The 19,460-nt window shown below is 38.5% G+C and overlaps 1 protein-coding gene across 2 annotated transcripts in view; it reads right to left on the bottom strand.

Annotated features, from left to right (window-relative positions):
- The window catches only part of zbbx (zinc finger, B-box domain containing), a 62,745-nt gene extending 48,493 nt beyond the window's left edge, over nucleotides 1-14,252 (bottom strand). For both annotated transcript variants that reach the window (XM_088078787.1, XM_088078786.1), the window contains exons 1-3: nucleotides 14,080-14,252; nucleotides 11,123-11,256; nucleotides 10,528-10,641 (exon numbers count right to left, since the gene is read on the bottom strand). In XM_088078787.1, the coding sequence (XP_087934913.1) occupies nucleotides 10,528-10,641; nucleotides 11,123-11,187 (179 nt within the window). In that variant the 5' untranslated portion in view covers nucleotides 11,188-11,256; nucleotides 14,080-14,252. The remainder of the gene's footprint in view (nucleotides 1-10,527; nucleotides 10,642-11,122; nucleotides 11,257-14,079) is intronic.
- Nucleotides 14,253-19,460: the final 5,208 nt, after the last annotated feature.

The raw sequence follows: 19,460 nt of genomic DNA, 5'->3' as shown, positions 1-19,460 counted from the left end.
AATGCCTCTTTTCTTCATGAAGAAATATTTTCTATATGCACAAAATGTAGAAGTCACTCTGATATTCATTTTACGTTAGCAGATCTGGGTACAAGTTCTTTTAAATCAATTTTTGAGGGGTTTGGTATAATTGTCCACGTTGCATAAAGTTTATGTGAGTAAAACATAATGAAAGGAGGAGATCAACTTCTTTACCACACAAAAAGCAGAAAAAAACATACTCAAGCTGTATTAGACTTATAAGATTTAGCAAAGAACCTCAATGCAAACACCTCGCCATTCCTGTATTTCCAATGGGTGAAAGTGAAGCAGGACAGATGTAGCAAAACTAAGGATTAATTCATTTTAATCCATTGAAGTACCAAAGTCGACTGAAGCATTTTAATAACAGTGCCAGGTTTTAAGTAGAGGAGAAGGCACTGATGTCAAGAATAAGAAATTAATATCAGCATGAAAAAGGTGTAACAGCACCACGTAACTTAATCCGTAAATCCATGTAAAAAAATGAAAAAAAAGAAATTAAGAAAATCACTTTGTTCCGTTAAACTGAAAAGAGTGTTTAATTTGTTACAAGATGGTCCTTGTGATGTTAAGAGGAATAAGAACAGCGAGGAAAAGCTCTTTGCCACTTGCCCTTACATACACACAAGAATTTGGCTAACATAAATTATGCACAATGGGTGTAAACTTCCACAGTGAGTGATTCAGTCGAAGACCAAAAGGATGTTTTCCGCCTTGCTGCACACAATAGAGGTCTATTAAATTTCACACATTAAAAGAGAACATGAAAGGTTACAGAAATTATACCTACTTAAACTTAAACAAGCAGGCATAGATGCATATTAAAATACATGAATGCAAATGTGCACACACATGCATGCACATATACACTAATACACTATTGCAGGACGCACCTGTCAGTTGCAGAAAGTGAAGAAATGGAGAGGGATCCTCATTTAGACGTGAGTTATTCATGCTCATGTTGTTGAATTATTTATGCTATTTATGCTATTGTGATGTCTGGCTGTCTTTGAAAGAAGTTTATTTTGGATTGAGCTGGCAGCCTGTCAAGGCACAGGAAGTCAGACTCTATTTGTGTGCGTGGGTGTGTGTCTCTCTGTATCTGTGTGTGTATGTGATGGCAAGAGTTGCCAGCACCCCTGATGCCGTAGCTGTGCTCTGCTGACACTGAGGGTGGGCGTCAGGTAATCACCCTAGCGACATCACCTTGGCAACTGGACTGTCGCTAAGGGAGACAGTTGAGGCACACCCCTGTCGGTGCAGGATGACAGGGTGTCCCCTCAGGACAGGCAACCTGGAGAGATAAAGTGTGTGTGTCTGTTTGTGTATCTCTGTAGACTCTGCATTAGCAAAGATCTCATTATCCACAGAGACACACACTCAATTACACCCACACATATATGTGTATGAGTGAACAAACACACTTCGAAATAATAATGGCTTCAAGTTGTTTTTAGAAACATACAGACACTGACACATTCCCACAGTTAATGTTTCTATGTCTTACAAACACAAACTACCGTCTCAACCTTTTGCATTGACTGTGAGTGCTGCTGGCAGACCACTCCAAACTTCAAAAAATAATCAGAACAACCAAAGTCATTTTCAACACTTTTAAGTAAGAATAACAGTGTGTGTGTGTGTGTGTGTGTGTGTGTGTGTGTGTAATAGATTTTGTCAGTCCATGTAAAACCAGCCATGCAGTGAGAATGACATGCAGTGACTTGACCACACCTGTTACACAGAAAGTCGCATACCAAATTTATTTTCAACACTTTTAACTAACAATAACAGCACGTGTGTGTGAAAGAGATTTTGTCAATCCACGTAAAGCCAGCCATGCAGTAAGAATTATACGCAGTGACCTGACCACACCTGAAAGTCACAAAGCAAGTCACATACATAGACACGGGCACACTCACACATTGCTTTCCACCTTTCACTGTCTAGCGAATCCATAGCAGACAACAACCTCTGAGTCACAGCTTGCATATTGGAAACAAACATCAAATGTGACACCTAATGCCACCTCGTCAAAGAACATCTCTTCATCAAAGTCAAAGTGGAAGAAACACAGCGACGAGTACCGTTTCACATTAGCTTGGAGCAAGCTCACATTTCTAAATGATAAACAGATAAACTACATTATAAGGACAGAGAAAGAAGCATCAAACAATTCAATGTTAACCCAAGGCAAATACCACCTGTCGTACGTTGACACACTCATGTCTGACACATGGCTATCACCTTTAACTGACTTATCGCACCCAAAGGGGGAACTGACAACATCTGTGTCCTGCTCGCACACACATGCACAATTGCATAGGAAGTCTTATGCCAAAGTAACTGAGATTTCTCTCAATTCTCTCAGTGTGACATAAGAGGACAGGGCAAAAAGGAGGGTCCAGACAACGGCAAAAAAGATTCAAACACAGAACCTTATAAAAACAAATGTTAACACGTTTTAGTCCAGCATGAGCAGCGTTAGGTCACAGGGTTGACACATGTATGTATGCACACATGCAGACTGAAACAGGTGCAAGGACAAGACAACTTAAACCTTTGAAATGACCACCAAAAAAAACCAAATAGAATAGGAATAAACAAAGGCTAGTAAAAGTAGAAAAAGAAGGATGAAAGAGCCAATAAAGAACAAAGCAGAGAGACAACAGAAGAAGCAGGACAAAGGGAACATTAACTGTACTTTTAGATAAGACAAGAGCTCGTGTCTATAAGCTGTGTAGGCCCTAAGACAAAGCTACATTACATCTGTGAATCGGGCAGGCCAAAACAGTGAATGATGTACTGCATTTGCCCCGAGTTGCTGGACTGGCTTTATTATCGCCTGTGTACTCTTCACAAACTGATTATACTGCACCTCCTCTCAGTAAACTGAATTTGTTTGCCTATTCTTCGGGTGCATACGTAAGAGTGTGTGTGAGTGTAGGCCGACTCTAAGACAAAGACGAACAATTCGTCTAGTCTGGGAGCTCTGCGATCTAAGAGACAAGCAGAGGGAGAAAAACAGAGTGGTGCATAACACAGACACACAGTACACTGCACAGCCTGAGCATAAATCATAGCTTGAAGATCTACAGTAAAGGCTTGTCAACGATTCGCTTGTGTGTTCTGAGAGGAAAAGACAAGTAAGGGAGGAAGCTCAGAGAGAATCCAGGTACCCTAACATCATACATCAGAACACCTGATTACCTGCCAAATGCCCATCCTTGCCTGCATTCTCCCATGTCAATTAAAGAGAAAATAATGAGAAACTTTTTCAACTTTTTCATTAGAGGCATACCAATTAATTGATTTAAACTGTTTCTGGGTCTCACATCTAAAAGACTGCTGCACTACTTCACACAGTCTTCAGATAAAAGGGAGGGGAGAACCGCAGCTACATTCATGTGGAGTTCAATTGTAAAAGCCTGACAGGACATGTGTATATGCTTTTTTCAGTACCTAATAAAGTAATTTACTCCACGACTGCTTCTGTTCAATCCTATTTCGTGTGTTTTCAGCCTTATTGCATCTTCTACAAACTTGTCCTCTGCCATCCATCATCTTCTTCTCAGTTTATCAAAATTGTCAACCAACAGATAGAAAATACACAACACAAACTAGAAATCTTGATTAATGTACAGCAATAGGTTAAACTTGAAAAGCAGTGGTTAAATATAAAGGCAGCAAAACTCATCTTCTGACTAATCTCAACTGATACAAGGGACTTGCTGTGAGTCTCTGCTTCAGCTCTTAATCTGCAACCAGCAGTAGTTCTAGAGATAATAAAGGCGTTAAAATGTTTGACTGCCTTTCTTGACAACAGCTCTGTGCAGTCAAAACTGATTAGTGACACCACTGCACATGAAAACAAATCAGCAAACCATTATTAATCAACAATGGCTGTGTGAAAAGAAAAGTCAACTATTTTACTATTCTTATCAGCAAAGTAAAAATTAGGAAAATTCTGATGTAATCAGATGCAATTATAACCCAAGTAAACTGTTTCATCTGCTTACAGTTTGTAGTTAGGCCTGTAGTTTCTCCAACACACAAACACAAGCTTTTACAATATCGTTCCACCTCAAGCTGGCTCTCACCCTCAATTGGAAAATCTTTCCCAAGTTGGTTATATTTTAAAGAGAAAGGCCTTAAGCAGGATTTCTTTAGAGTAGCATAGTTAAGTGTGTCTTTACTGATTAAAAAAACACAAGAATGATGAACCAAAAAAGGTAGTATTCTCTGTAACTGGCAATATGTTAAAAGAACAAACACAAACACATGTACCATTATTTATGGAGAGCTAGAATCAAAAAAACACACAGGCAGCCATGCACACACCTTGTCGTATCTTGGGACTGGTGGAGCAGTAAATGTTGCAGTACTTCAGTGTGACAGGAAACACTGTGTTTATGTGCTTATCGTTTGTGCAGCCTGGACAAGCGGGCCCTCTCCCCATACTGATGTATGGCTTCTTAATTAGAGCTAGGCTCCACTTAGAAACAGAGCAGTAATCATATACAAACACACACACGCACACACACACACACACACACACACACACACACACACAAACACACAACTAATCTCCTAAAACTATAAACATTAACCTACAATTATAACCAGCGGCATGCATTTCCTTGTTTGTGATGATGTATGAATTTCAACCAATAGAATTAAATTATGCGGACAGAGTGACTCATCATACCTCAGCTCTAAATCACTGATATGGTAATCAGCAATGCTGCCTGTAAACGTGTGTGTGTGTGTGTGTGTGTGTGTGTGTGTGTGTGTGTGTGGAACCTTTTTCTGGCTGTTACTGAAGGAGTCTGTGTGTTATGTACATACTCTGCCTCTCCCTAAAACTGTCCCTGAGTTATGTGCTAATATATTTGGATATACACTCCTATTACACTGTTCTCCATAACTTCACATTGGATAACGCATCTCTGAGTTATTAATGAAATGAGATGGAATGGGGTAAACTGGGAACGGAGAATAAAACAATCACATTAATAACCAGTGTTTGTTTGCATTTAGCAAATTAATTTCCTGCTCACAGACTGGGATGCCCTTCAATCTGAATTTGTTGGATAACAGACATAGTAATGAGCCAGGTACATATTATGTAATGAAATGTGAGCAGAAAAAAAGGCTATTTTGTGTGTGATAGTGAGCAATTCAATCCACCTTAAATTAATGTGCAGCCTAGCATACATATTTAATAGTCTTAGATACACAGACACTCACACACAAGCTATCGCCAGTGTAATTTCGTGGTGGTGTGTAATTGTATGTCACTATGTATATGCGCCTATTCACTGTGTGGATGCTGCCCCATTATATTAAATAATACCATAGAGCCCAATTTCCAATGCTATGGTAGTGTAATGCATTCACTCGTGTAATAAAATGCCCAATCAATTCTTATTAATAAATGAAATAAATAAAAATAAATAAATAAATGATAAAAATATAAGAAAGATTTTCATGGAGAAACAATATGCACTACTTTTCCAAATTAACGAGATTATTATCTCAGTGTTCATTGAAAAAAATCAGCTTTTTTTTTCATGGTAATGATCTTATAAATTCTCATGTTTTCTGTAGGAAGATGTTTATCTGGTTAATTTTTTTTTAAAGTATAGCAGATTCATTTTCCTTTAAAACTTTTCTCATATTTCTGCAATAAAAATGTCATTAATGCAGAAAAAAACAGGGCAAAGAGTTATTTTCTCAAGTTAGAATTTCGCTTCCATATAATCCTAATCAAAATCCAACTTTTTTTAGTGCAAAACAAACAAAGACACAATAGATGTGGGTGACAGTGTGACAGCGATAGTGTGATCATTCAATCACACTACATGCCAATAATCAGTTGAAGTAGTATATCTGAAGCCATCACAGTGTTAATCAGCAAAAACATGCCCGCTTTTGTATTCTGCTGACTGTTGATCACCAGAGCAGAATAACAGACAAACATAATCTCTTTTGTCATGATGACACTTATCATTTGTCATCTGACAAGTGAGAACTTAAAAATAGAATGAAATGTTGGAGACTTGCAGAAAAGTCTGTTTTGGTTGATCAGTTTGCATCCTGACTCAGACAATTTCATTACATGCTGGCCTGACCTTTACAGGAGGAAAATACATCTACCTCAAAGAGAACATGATCACACTGTGTTCCTCGGCAAGTTCAGCCTTGATTTGTGTGAATATGGACAGGTCTATTTTATGTATGGAGGAAAAATTTCAGACTTTATCATACAAGAGATGAATGGATGGGTGAACCTGAGGGAAAGAAAAATCAAAAGGCCTTTGTCAATATGTGTTCTTGTCTGTACTAGTGGAATTATTAAATGTATGTAATCAGTCACTGTCCAAGTAGTGTTGAATTCAAAGTTGACATCTAGTCCGATGAAGTCCAAATGTCCAGAAGTGTTCATGCTTTTATCAAGGATCAAGTTTACTTGGATACCCCATGTATCCTAGAATGCATCTGCCAACCAGTGGGGATGATGGAGATTTTGAGCCAGGCTCAAAGCTGTTGTAACTTTTCATTCTAGGACTGCTATTGTGTCACTTTATTAACTTTTGAAACTTTTCAAGACAAAGAGTACCCATTAAGATTTTGAATATGTGGTCAATATAGCCAAATAATGCCTGTTTAGAAATCTGTAACATTGTTAAGCTCCCAAAATGTCTGGCCAGTCACTGTCTGTAATCATCCTTTTATTAATTCACCACCAGCTCTAATGCGTCTGCAGCGTTTTGATACAAAATGGTTTTTTTTTTCTTTTGGGAGATAAATTTTGGTCTCAGATATGAAATAAAACATTTGTTGCTGCCAAAATAGTTTGTCTGAAGACAAACAACTGCACTTCTCAGTTTTGACCTATCCAATTTATTGCCTTAGCCTCTCAAAAAGAAATAAATATATGGGAGGTATTCAGGCCATGAGTCTGGAGAACCAGGAAAGTTCCTGGTGGCCGAGTTGATTGTGGGGCCGCAAGGGCCAGTGTACATGGTGTACGGAGCCCAGGAGGTTACAATGGGTCACCTCACTGATGACGTAATTACCTTTGATACCTGACTTTGGTCATTCGCTTCCCCCCAAGAAAGTCATTGCCATTAGAGTTGCAGGTGGTAAAGGATGTGAGCAAGATGCACGACATAAAAAGTAGCCTACAAGATGGACAATTTGTTTTGGGTTTTTTTGGAAAGCTCTACAAGCTGACGGGGCCAAATGTGCCAAACTTCACAAGTTTTTAATTAAAACAAACTTGCGACTTGACTGTGATAGCAACATCTCGAAGAAAATGCCAGATGGAGATGATGACACAGGTAAGTTAGCAGTGCAAGATCAAGATGCCAGATGGGCAAAACACAACATATGACATTGCTTGCAAACCACTGTTCAAGTTTATGAATCTCGTCAGTGAATTGTGTGGTGATATATAGCCTTACATATACAATACGAATAAGTTCTTTGCACAAAGTATGTCACAAATAAGTGTGAAACACTGCCTTGTAGCCCCTCAGCAGCAGCAGCCCCTCAACCAGTTTGCTGCTGACAGTGAGAGCGAGGAAGAGCCACGACCAAGCACAGTCATGTACCCATAACTCCAGCGTGGGCAGGCAGGATTCAATTCATGTTAATATTTATAAAGAGAGATCAGTCCAGACCTGTTCAATATAAAAAGTGCCCAGAAAAAAAACTTGATGATTTGGCAGTATATAATGAAACTGACTTGACTTTAAAAAAAACCTTAAAATAAAAACCTTAATATGGTGGGGAGACTTGAACTTATATTTACATATTTGCATTGAATTGGACATTTGATTTTTGATAAAATAAACTATGAATAACAAGGTTGTACAGAACATTGCTGTATTTCAGACTTACATACTAGTAAGGCTAAAAATATATATTTCCAGTATAAAAGGTTGTGAACTACAGTGGGCTGGTCTGAGCCATGAAACTCCCAGGCTAAAAGATGAGTCCCACTCTAGCCCTGGAGGTATTTATAGACAAAAAAAACGCATTGGCAACACTGCACCTATGAGCCTCTTTAAATCCTTTGCAATTACTCTATGCGTTGTGAATGTAAATTTATGGTATAATACAAACAAATTTAAGCCATGTTTACTACATAGCAGCAGTTTTGGTAATGGTAATTTTGGGAAAGGTAGAGAGAGAAAAACTAAAAAGAAATGGGATACTTGGGTCAACGCTTGCCATGTCATTGTCATTTTACTACCTTTATTTTAAAGCTTAGTTTAACATCTGATTCTTCCCCTTACATTGTTGTATTTCTTCATTGAAGAAATAATTAGTAAAGTTGCATACAAGTTGTTAGGACCACGTTTCTGTAGGACTCCCTGACCTTTAGAATAGTCCACTATATGGGCATTAGCCTACTTCATCTATGAGAGGCTTTTTCCTTTTTTCCTTCCAACCTTTTCTTGACCTTTATAGGTAGAGAAGTCATCGACCTCTCCCTCTCTCTCATTTAGTCCCCTCTTCCATCCGTCTCTATTACTCAGTGCCTCTACCTTCTTTGTGGCTTGCTCTTTTACAGCTGTAGCAGTCTTTTTACCACCCTCCTACCTCCCTCAGTGACTCCTGTCTCTCCATTAGTCACCTGCACTGCCACCTCCTATTAAGCTGTGACAGTTTGTGCTTGACGTTTTTCATCATTTATATATGTTAAGCCTTTTATCCTCCAAATCTCTCTATTTATTCCTCAGTTCTTGCTTGTATAGGCTATTACACCAAGCAAAATTCACAGTCTTCTAAATATAATCGGCCATCATTTCGTATTTTCTCTTTTGTGTGGCTGTTACAGGTGGTTACAACTCTTCATTCAGGTTTCACATGGCTCTAACCTGCTATTGATTTTCTGTCTTATTTTGTTGTGGCTTACAGTATAGAAAGTGTTTTGATGGAAAAGACAAAAAAAAAGGTTTTAAAATTGAAAAAAAAAAAAAACTCCACAGGGAAGCAAGACTGAAGGCCAAAGAAAACAAAACCAACTCAGTGTATTAATTTACTTATGCATCTTTGTTATAACCACCTTGGGCTGTTATTAATGCAGATTTTTAACACAAAGTCTAAGTAAAACAAATGTTTTAATGCTGTTTGAGGAGACTTGTCAGAAAACACTGAGACCTAATTCATGGTACAGTTATAGCACATGCAAAATCAAATACTGTATATAATTGAGTGCTCAATTTGATTTTTCATCAGGAATGTAGAATTTTGAGATATTTTGCTCTGGATTAAAGTGTTGGGGCAGTCAGACAGAATGACAGATGATCAGCCTCATCAAATGAGCCTTGTTGTTAATGGAGTTTACAACATAAAATAAGACACAAGTCGGACAGCATTGAACTTTAAACACAGATATTCAATGTGATGGAATGCAACAATACAAGAAGCAGCAGAATTGTCTGTGCAGTAAATTAAAACTTGATACAGAAGAACGAGTCTCTCCCTATAGGGTTGCAGGATTTTCACAGTATACCATGGAAGGAAAACTGGCTACAAAGACTACAGCAAAAGCGAGATGGCTCACTTAAGATTAATTTCCTGTATCAGTGTCACACAGGTTTCGCCATTGCCCCACCTCTTTAGGATGATAGCTGCAGTCCATTCATTCCAATGGGAGAAGTGAAGGTGAGCACAGATTACGATCGACTCTTTCAACCTGTTGTGTCTGGAGTAGGTATTGGACCCATTTTTTACAAGCCGTATCCCTTCTAAATATTCTGACACTGAATTGGGATTTTTCAAACAGACAAATCAGATGAGAATTAACTTTGTTTGAGAAATGTCTCAGCTTAAGCATCACACCATTGTGAGATCTGGCAACAACATGACAAGATTTTGTACTGTACTGTACTGATAATATATTTAAAGCTAGCAGATATAAACAAGCTGCAAAACAAAGAGTAAACATCACATTTGTTTCGCGTTGTCTTCTTTTGAATCTACTTTCATTTATCCACATAACGTTGATTGCACTTTAAAACGAGGTGGTGGTATGTGGAGGAACAACGCTTACGCCTGCTTAGCAGACCGTAAGTGTATACAGTTTCATACCATTTGTGCAGCTTGTAATGCATTATCTTCTGTTATATAGTGTGCACTTTTGATTATCTATGGTATTGAAAAAATGCGTGTGGCCATCTCCTATCCTCTGACTGCCTGTCGGACTCTCTACGCATACCTCCATTTAAAGAAACGTTTCAAGTTTCAATTATAATAAAAAAAAAATGAAACACCATATACTGTAATTCTGTGAAGTCGGGATATTTTCTGACATACTGACAGTGAAAAGCTCATACCGTTGCAACCCTACTCCCTTCTGTGTTTTCTATTACAGCTGTATTACCTCCATTCTCACCTGCCCACTTCAGTCTGCCCCCTCACCTCTTCGTCACCTCTCCCTCCCCTTTTCCCACCTTTTCTAGTACACTAACCTTTAACATGGATACTCACCCTCTCTCCTCCTTCTCTTTACTCATGCTCTCTTTCAGCTGTTGCAGTTTTTCCTCCATCTCTCTGCTCTCCTGGGCCAGAGTCACTGTCTCCATGTGCTGTTCTCGCAAGTTCCTATGGCAACATACACACACATACTCACATATGTGCAATCAATCAACAACAATCAATCATACAAATGACCTACTCCTTCAGATTGGACAGCCAGGCTTTCGTCAATACGTTCAATTCATCTACTGCACTGGCAGATCCCAGTTGCCATGACTGATCAATACTTTAATCAATTAGTCACTGAATGAGGGAACCACCGAGCCAGACATCAATTCAGTCAATTACCTGTTGGCAAATGAGAAACCAATGTACAGTAGAATGGACTCAATATTGCATTGGGCAATATGAAGTAAAAAAATGCGCTGCACTGAAAACAATCAGCATCCAGGTCACAAGGTTTATCTTGCCCGAAACTGCATTTTGTAAAATACATATTATGTGGGCAGAATTTGAATGGAAACAGATGAAAACAGTATGGCAGCCAAGTAACCATAATGGGCTTCTACCTGTCTTAAATCACATCATTGATCTTATCTCATCTTACCTGGCATTGAGCTTGACGGATTTGGCCTTGTTGTTAGGAAGCACCACAAAGTCATTTAAATTCATGTCTCTTCTTTCGGAGAGCTCAGGTATTCCTCCTGCGTCTTGTGCTGTGCTTTTTACAAAGAGCCTCTTCTGCAATAAACAGTAACAACAAAAGTAATTGCATAAAACTGGCTATCATGCTGGGCCCAGGCTAAATCAAGCACTGCCATAAATGAATGCTGCTGCAATGAAATGAACAAAATAGCAAGGACAGATTTGCTCCAATGTATAAGAGGCAGTTAAAACAAGCAATCTTGTGTGCTGAAATTGTATCTGGCAGACTTATGTGCTTGACAAATGGCTGGCAACACTTTTCGGCAGTAAAAGCCAATTATAGAAATTAGTCAGTAAGAAAGATATCATATATTGTTTTACAGTAATAGCAAGGCAGCTACACCTGCTTGCAACTCAGATGATTCCAAAGTGACATAAGGTGGAGGTGATTAGCCACTGCAAGTTTTGCTCAAGGTAGGTAACCTCTTAACAAAGACCCACACATTTCACATACTAGTGCCCTATATAAAACCTCTGCCCACCAGAATGCAAAGCAGCACATTATAGCTTCCTCTCTCAGCTTGCTTGATAGATAGCCTACCTAGCAGACCTTTTTCAGAGGTGTTTTTTCTTGTCACAGCAGGCAAAGCACAGTTATAACTAACAACATTAACAATGACGCAGTTACATTTAGTGTCCCTTGAAGCTTTATCACTAATACAAAATAAAAGAGCAAAAGTAAAGGATGATTCATTATATTAATCACACCTGTGCTTTTCCTGCCATCACTAATTTTTGTGTCCTGAAATTAGTTTAAAAATAGTCTAGCTCCAGAGCCTCTTTCCAGATTCATGCAAACAAAAGACAATAACAGAGTAACTATGAGTAGCATAATTGGCAATTGTAAATTAACATATCGTAAATTTAAAATTGAACAAGGGCTGTCAACTCTGGAACACATTACCAACTGAAATCAAATCAAATTGATTCCAGATTTAAAATCCTTCACAACAAAGGTGTAGTGGTGTATTGTGGTATGTGTTGTGATGTAGTATGTATTGTGGTATATGCACTGTAGTAAGTGTACTGTGTTAGAGGCTATGTATTTTACTATGCCTACAAAGCGCTCTATAAATAAAATGTATTATTATTAATATTATTATTATTATTAGTAGTAGTAGTAGTAGTAGTAGTATATTATTATCTGACACTCAATAATTTAATAACACTGTATGTAAAAGCCCCATGAGGGATAAGAATTGAAAATTAGAAATATAGCTATACACTCTTTGTGCAACATGTCAGTTTCCTAATCTGTACTGGAACTATGTAAGTTGTATTGTCCCTATCAAATAACAATAAATTCAAATCAATCAACTTAATGTGAAATTGTCTGCCGTGAAAAGGATCTATGACATTTTGACTTCTCATAGTAAGAAAATCAAAGGTGAAACTGGTAACATTCACGATGGCTCAGTTCTATTAAGTGTCCCAGTAAGATACCCGATTAAGCCAGCATGCACAACTCCCAGGCCTCCCCTATGTGGAATGTAGCATTAATTTTATTGAATACACCTGTGCTTTTCCTACTATGACATGTCATAACGTCTGCCGTGAAGAGTCTACTGCAGACATCCAGGTGACAGACCCACTGTGACATACTGAAGCTTATAGTTCTTCATGACAACAGTAGCTTTTACAGAGACAGCAACACTGAGACTTCAGTGTACAGCCTCAGTTTTTTGGCAACAGTGGCTGAGAATACATCATCATGTCTCAAGTTAACTCCTGTAGCTCTGTTTTCTTGGTCCAAACCAAAAACAGCTTTGCTAGGGGGGCTGTACTTTATTTATCAGCAGAGGGGGTAGCTGGGGTGTGACTGAATTTCATCATGACCCTCCCCTGAGCTGCAAATACTTTCCTTGAGCCTCCCTGAATAACTGGAGGGGAATGCTTGACCCTCCCGTTACCATAAACAGCCAAATTTAATTTACTTATGGAGCCAATGCAAACAATATGGGGGAGGGGGGTTTATCATCAAAATTGTTAGTTTCTTGAGCAAAATGCATCCTCCTTAAAAAATGCAGCATCACACAATCTCAATCACTACAGCAGAATATGGGTGCATGACAGCAACACACACAAAACCAGCACATTACACACACACACACAGAGAGAGCGGGAGATCACAGAGAGAGAGATCACAGAGCTAGATGCTGGCATTAGTAACAATGCCAAATAAACTGTTACATACACAACAGTGGCAGCAGTGGCCAGAATGATATCAGTAACCTGGCATCTTGGGCATTATCAGATTTTTAAAACTCACCCTGATGATCATAAGTTTTAAATTGAAAATGAAATCCTGAAGTTAAAGTGTGTAAGGAAATTTTAAATTAATACACAATATGACCATATAATGTTGAAGGGAACTCCCATGATCCAAATAAAAAAACACAACGCTCTTCCCAGTGCCTAAAACAATAAACAATAACTTATAATAACAAACAGTCCCTACAGCAGGAAATACAGTGTTTTAAAATCTCTAGCCCATAATGTTATCATATGCCAATGACTAGAAATCGTGTTAAACGTGACAGTGTGGACTACGTTGGCTAAATTTGGATGCACCTCATAAATAATGACGTGATCTGGCTAAAAGCTACCGAAAACAAAACCAGTTTGCTAAGTCAAAACAGCGTTTTATCTACACAGCATTTATATAAGAAGAAGGAGTCAATATAGGCAAAATATAGGCTATATTTGACTAAAGCTGGTGGAGACTTACCCAAAATATTTCAGCAACTGGTAAGACTGATCACTGACGGCAAACATGACTACTGGGGTTTGTGTAACGCTACAGCACATCAACTTTAAACCCTGCTGAGAATAATTTACCTGACGCTCTCCTTGACTCACCTTGGTTCACCAGTTTGTGACAGCACGATGAATCTTCCGCTCTTCGATGTAGTTTTACTTTACTGGTATGAAAACACAACTTTTTTGACAATATTTCACGATTTGTGCTTCAATATTTCAGGTTTTCGCAGGCAGCGTGCTCCAGTCTCTGTGCTCAGGCCGCTTGTGTTGAGGAGTCGTTACTGTGGCAACAAACTCTCGCGATATCACCGCTGATGTTTTGGTTTACCGGTAGTCTTTTTTTTTTTTTTTTACTAACTTACCAACTTTTCCCGAATGTGTTTATTAGACTTCAACTTTCTAAAACGAATTATTATAGCGTGCATTAGTTTGTTCAGGGAATAAACATCGGATTCAAAGACATCAAGTCCCCTATTGCCTCAGCAATCATGGGCAGCGGGAATTCCCCTCTAATTAAATCCTCACAGCATCAAGATAAATGTTATAGCTCTGATTAGAGCTTTTGAGCCCTCGTTGTTTTTTTTTCCAACAGGCTTTCATGATGACAAGCATTAGAGATCAGAGGAAAAATAATTTCCCCTTCGCCCCATAAGATAAACGTGCTCGAATTAATTTGATAAGAGATGTAATGTGTATACAAGATTGTTTATGTTTGCTTGAGACAGGAAAGATGAGGCATCACGTATCTGTTTATTACATATAGTTTACTCTACTCTCCAACAGTGAAAAATGCCATAAAGAGGGAGAAAAAAACTTGGCCTGATGGTTAACTGCCTGGGTCCTTACAATAACATAACACATACCCTTGACCTATTATCCATCCGTAACTAATACAGATTAGCATTTTTTTAACCTCAATTAAATGTGTTCAATTAAATTTTTACTTCAAACTTTTTTATTTAACCTAATTAAATGTTTTCAACTTGAAGGATTTTTTCAGCTACCCCAATTAAATGTTTTCAATGAAATGTGGTTGCGGGAAGATGTGGGAGGGAGTGGGATGTTGTTACAGTGAGGAAAGGCAGGTTTAGATTGTAATTAACATAGATGGACTTCAGCAATAAAGTTTAATAGAAATATAGGCTAGATGGAATCTCTCATAATGATGGGCAGGATATGAAATATATGCGTGTGAAATTATGTGAATGAAATAGATTGTGCAATAAATATGTTTGAATTCACCTAAATCAGTGATAAGATGTGCTGTCCAAATCACTGAAATGCTTCCCAAAAAAGATTTGGGGGTCAGTTTAAACAAAAGGGTATGCCATGCATCCTTGGAATATGATAATACCTTCTTTCCTACTCAAAACGATCGGTAAATCTACAGCATTACAGAAATTAATCATTTGTTGGTCTTTTTTTAAATTTATGGCATGAAAGATTGAAGAATGATGAAATCCTAAACTGCCCAAATCACCTTTAATTCGCCCCATTTTATGCCAGATTAATAAAACAAAACATAGAAAGATTTTCACTGGAGGAGTTAAATGCCCATTTTTCCCCAGTGTAAATATACTTCACAAAAAAAGTCAACAAAAAAAATAAATAAATAAAAACACAACTGCAAACCACAACAGTTTTAACTCTAAAATTCTGTTTAAGGTTGTTATTGTTGCACATTATTGTTTTCCTAAATATAGAAATACATTAATACAAAGGCCTCAACCAACACAATTTCTTAAAAGTAGCTATATCTCCCTTAGAAAATAATTGATAGTGGTGGAAAAAAATTCCACATTAATTTTTTTCCACCAACATTTTTTTGTCCATGATTTTTTTCCACCATCTATATATTTCTACATCGTTTCTTTTCCACCATGATTTTTTCACCATTTATTCATTTATTCTTATTTTTACACCATCTAATTTTTTCCTCCCCAGTGTGCCTTTAGGGCCTCCATAGATTCCTCTCTAATAAGTACTCTAAAATCATACCATGATTTATTATTGTCATATTTCTTTGTGAAATTCTTCCATGCATGCCAATGTGCCAAACAGAGAAAACTCAAACAGACCCAGAACTTTTGTTTGTCCATATATGAGTCTCTCTCTGTCCATCCCATAACAGTTCAGCCAGGCAGTCATCCATCCAGTCCTCATCTGTATTCCAGGATAAAAGAAACTTTCTGACGCCATTGCAAAGCAGCCCTCTGCTGCAGATCGTGCCCCTTCCATTGCTACTTTTTTCTATGTCTCTATCCTTCCTTGCCACCAAACCACAGGACAATTACGGTGCTGCAAGCAGGGAACACACCTCCACCTCATTCCTAAATCCTGCTTTCTCCCTTTCTCTCCTTTTGTCCATTTCTCTCGCTTCCTACATTGTTGGCGTATGACCTATTGCTCCTGCCATCAGGAAGGCGTGAGCGTATGACTTATTGAGCGCGTCTGTGTGCGTGTGAGCGAGGATGGTCATTTAGGGTCGTGACCCTCCAGCTGGATTCTGTCTCTGCTGCTAAACAGTGACTCTCTACCCCTCTCTCTCTCTCCACCCCTCTCCCAGCTCTGCCCGCATAGACAGCTGGGCGTGCAGCGGCATACCGATGAGCGGACGAGTGAGAAGAGGAGCAAGAAGGAGCAAGGGAAGGAGCTAGGGATATAGAAATGAAGGGGGGGAGGTATTGAGGGAAGGGGGAGGCATAGCGAGGGGCCAGAGGGCTCATGGAAAAGAAATGCAAGAGAAAGAACAAGAACAAGGGAGAGACAGAATGCATGAAAGGAGGGGTACAACAGCAGAGCGGTTGCAGGAAAAGGACAAGTGTTGTGCTGCGAAATGTCAGGGCTATTTAATTCATTAGGAGGCAATGATTATGGCGCTGTACTGAATGTCATCTGCTGGGTTAAACCTTCCTCAGTGGCCTCATGCTGGATATATATTGACTGTTTGGTAATGGTTGGAAACCTTTTAGCAATGACAGAGTGGCAGCAACAGGGACAGAGTGAAAGGAAGGCGAGAGAAAATAGTCAGTCAGCCAGAATCAACAGCATTTTTGTCACTCCTGGTATGCACAGGGGGGCTGTAGATAATCCTGGGAGTGTATTGACGAAATAATGGAGAAATTGTTAAATAACCTTGACAAAAGGTGGTTGGGAGCTTTTACTTATTCATCCTCTATACCTACTTATACCTACTCAGAGTCACAGGGGGATGGGGACTTTCCCTGCATGCACAAATGGCAAGAAGACAGGTCACCTGTCCATCATAGGACTAACTGTGGGCAAACTCATTTATAAAGACAATTTTAATCTGCAGTTCTTTGGGGGGTGGGGTGAGACAGGCAGAACCTTCACAGATAAACAGCTGCCTTGCTTTGACCGCCAGGCAACAGCATTAACCACTGAGCCCATGTGCTGCCCTTCGCTCAAAATGAATGGTACCGAAATCATTTAGCCTCACACTAATTGGATCCTGACCTGAAATTATCTTGCCAAATCAAACTAAAGTGCTGCAAATCAAAAGAAAGTGTGATGTAGTAATTTAAGTCAACTCAACTAACCTGAAGTCTAATGTGCCAGTTTGAGGAATAAGTGATGCTGGCAGGTCTAATCATCAGAATAAAAAGGTACAGAGGGAAGAGAGACACATAATTTGATCAAAAGCAGAAAATAGTACCATTTTGGTTTTATGTTTTAAACCATCTAAATAGCCAACTACTTCCTGAGCAGCCAAGATAAAGAAGTCTCTGAACAGATCGGAGCTCACATGTTCAGTGATATCTGAAAAAGTTAAAGTGGTGTAGGTGAATGTGTGATGTAGAATTGAAGGGAAAAAACAAAAAACAAGTAAATATTGTTCATATTTTATCTACAGTAGCACACATCCAACATACACGTCTTAGAGCCACAATGCTATCCTATTAAAGCAATTATATTAAAATTTAAGAAAAAGAAACTCTGAAATGTCTGCCTGCTTCGCTGTACAATAGTCCCTTTTCACAGCAGACATTAACATTAATAATGGCTGAATACCATTTAGATGTGTCATCCCAGCTAGCAGGGAACATTCCCACAACATTGGCTAACATTACAAACAAGTTGCAATAACGTTTTAAAGGAAACATTTTCATCTAATTCTCAAAGAATTAATTCAATTTCAAATAATGTCCCTATAAGTTTAAAAGCTGACTAAGACATGTTATAACTGCAACATTTTGAGGATGTTTGGGTGATGTTGAGGTGACAGATCATAGTTCTTTCATAAAACATTCCCACAATGTTACATGAGAGAAAAGGAACAACATTGTCAAAGCAACATTGAGAACACATTATTGAAGACTGAGATAAGACTATTTTATGAATGAAGGAAGGAAGGAAGGTCAGGCATGGAAGCAAAGACAACCTGGAAAAGAGTGAGTGAGTAGAGTGAGGCTGCTGCTTAAATACTGGCTTGATTGGAGCTGAAGAGCAGCTGGGAGCACCAGGTGGAGGTGATGAGGCTGATGAGGGGGAGTGGCTGGATGGAGAGAGAGGTGGGGGTGGAGTAAGTGGAAAAAATCCCATAGCAGCAGGAGAGAGGCAGAGCAGACTGTGACAGCTATGACAAGTCAAAATGTCTGCTGTGAAAGTGGCCTTTGGAGTTGAATAGATTTTATTCCCAGGCCTCACAGCATTGAAGAATTACATTTTAAAAATGTAACACCAGACACAAGGTCCCAGAAATTCTGGATAATCTACAGATCTTGCTGAACAGTTTTCATTGCAACTACTTTCTACAAAAGACATAGTACCTGAGAAAACTGTTCTGTCCAGAGTGACATTGGTTCTGGAAAATAATGAGGCTGGTCAATTGCCTTAGGTACATTACAGATATCTAAAACCCCACTCATTTATCTTGGTTAATTACACTTCAATTTGAATTTGCTGGTAATTAAGTGAAGTCACCAAAGTCACCATACCAATAAAAATGATAAGGGTGTTGTCCCACCTTCAAGAGCAGGCAGCTCTGAGGCAGGTGAGGGAGATGTCAATTAAGTACAGTTTATACTATCATGCAATATTGGCTGATTAAACATAGCAGCAACCAGTGTCTCCTCCACATAAACTTATTTAGTTGAAACCGCTACTTCACCAATCAAAGTCCACCAATGATGAACTCCATGCGATGCAAAGATGCAAATTTGCTTTGCCACCCAAAGCAAATCTCCTATTCACCCCTTCGTTGTGAATGGGAGGCAAATATCGCAAATGTAAATTTTGTTTATGTGTGCGCATAGCTGCAATACCAAGACGTTGAAATTAGCTCACCTAAATGAAATTTACTCATTATTTATGTTATTAATTACACCTGTGATTATTTCGATAAAATCTGTATTTAATAAATGGAAAAACATAAAATTAGAATTAATTTCAGTATGTTTTTTTAGGTCAAATGTATATTTTCATTTTGATATTGTACAACAGTTTTCCACAACAACAAA

This window comes from Plectropomus leopardus, chromosome 6, assembly GCF_026936395.1.
Source record: "Plectropomus leopardus strain MGB_pleo_1.0 chromosome 6, ASM2693639v1, whole genome shotgun sequence".
Classification (NCBI taxonomy): domain Eukaryota; kingdom Metazoa; phylum Chordata; class Actinopteri; order Perciformes; family Serranidae; genus Plectropomus; species Plectropomus leopardus.
Note: the sequence above shows the minus strand (reverse complement) of the source record. Positions and strands in the feature narration are given on the sequence as shown.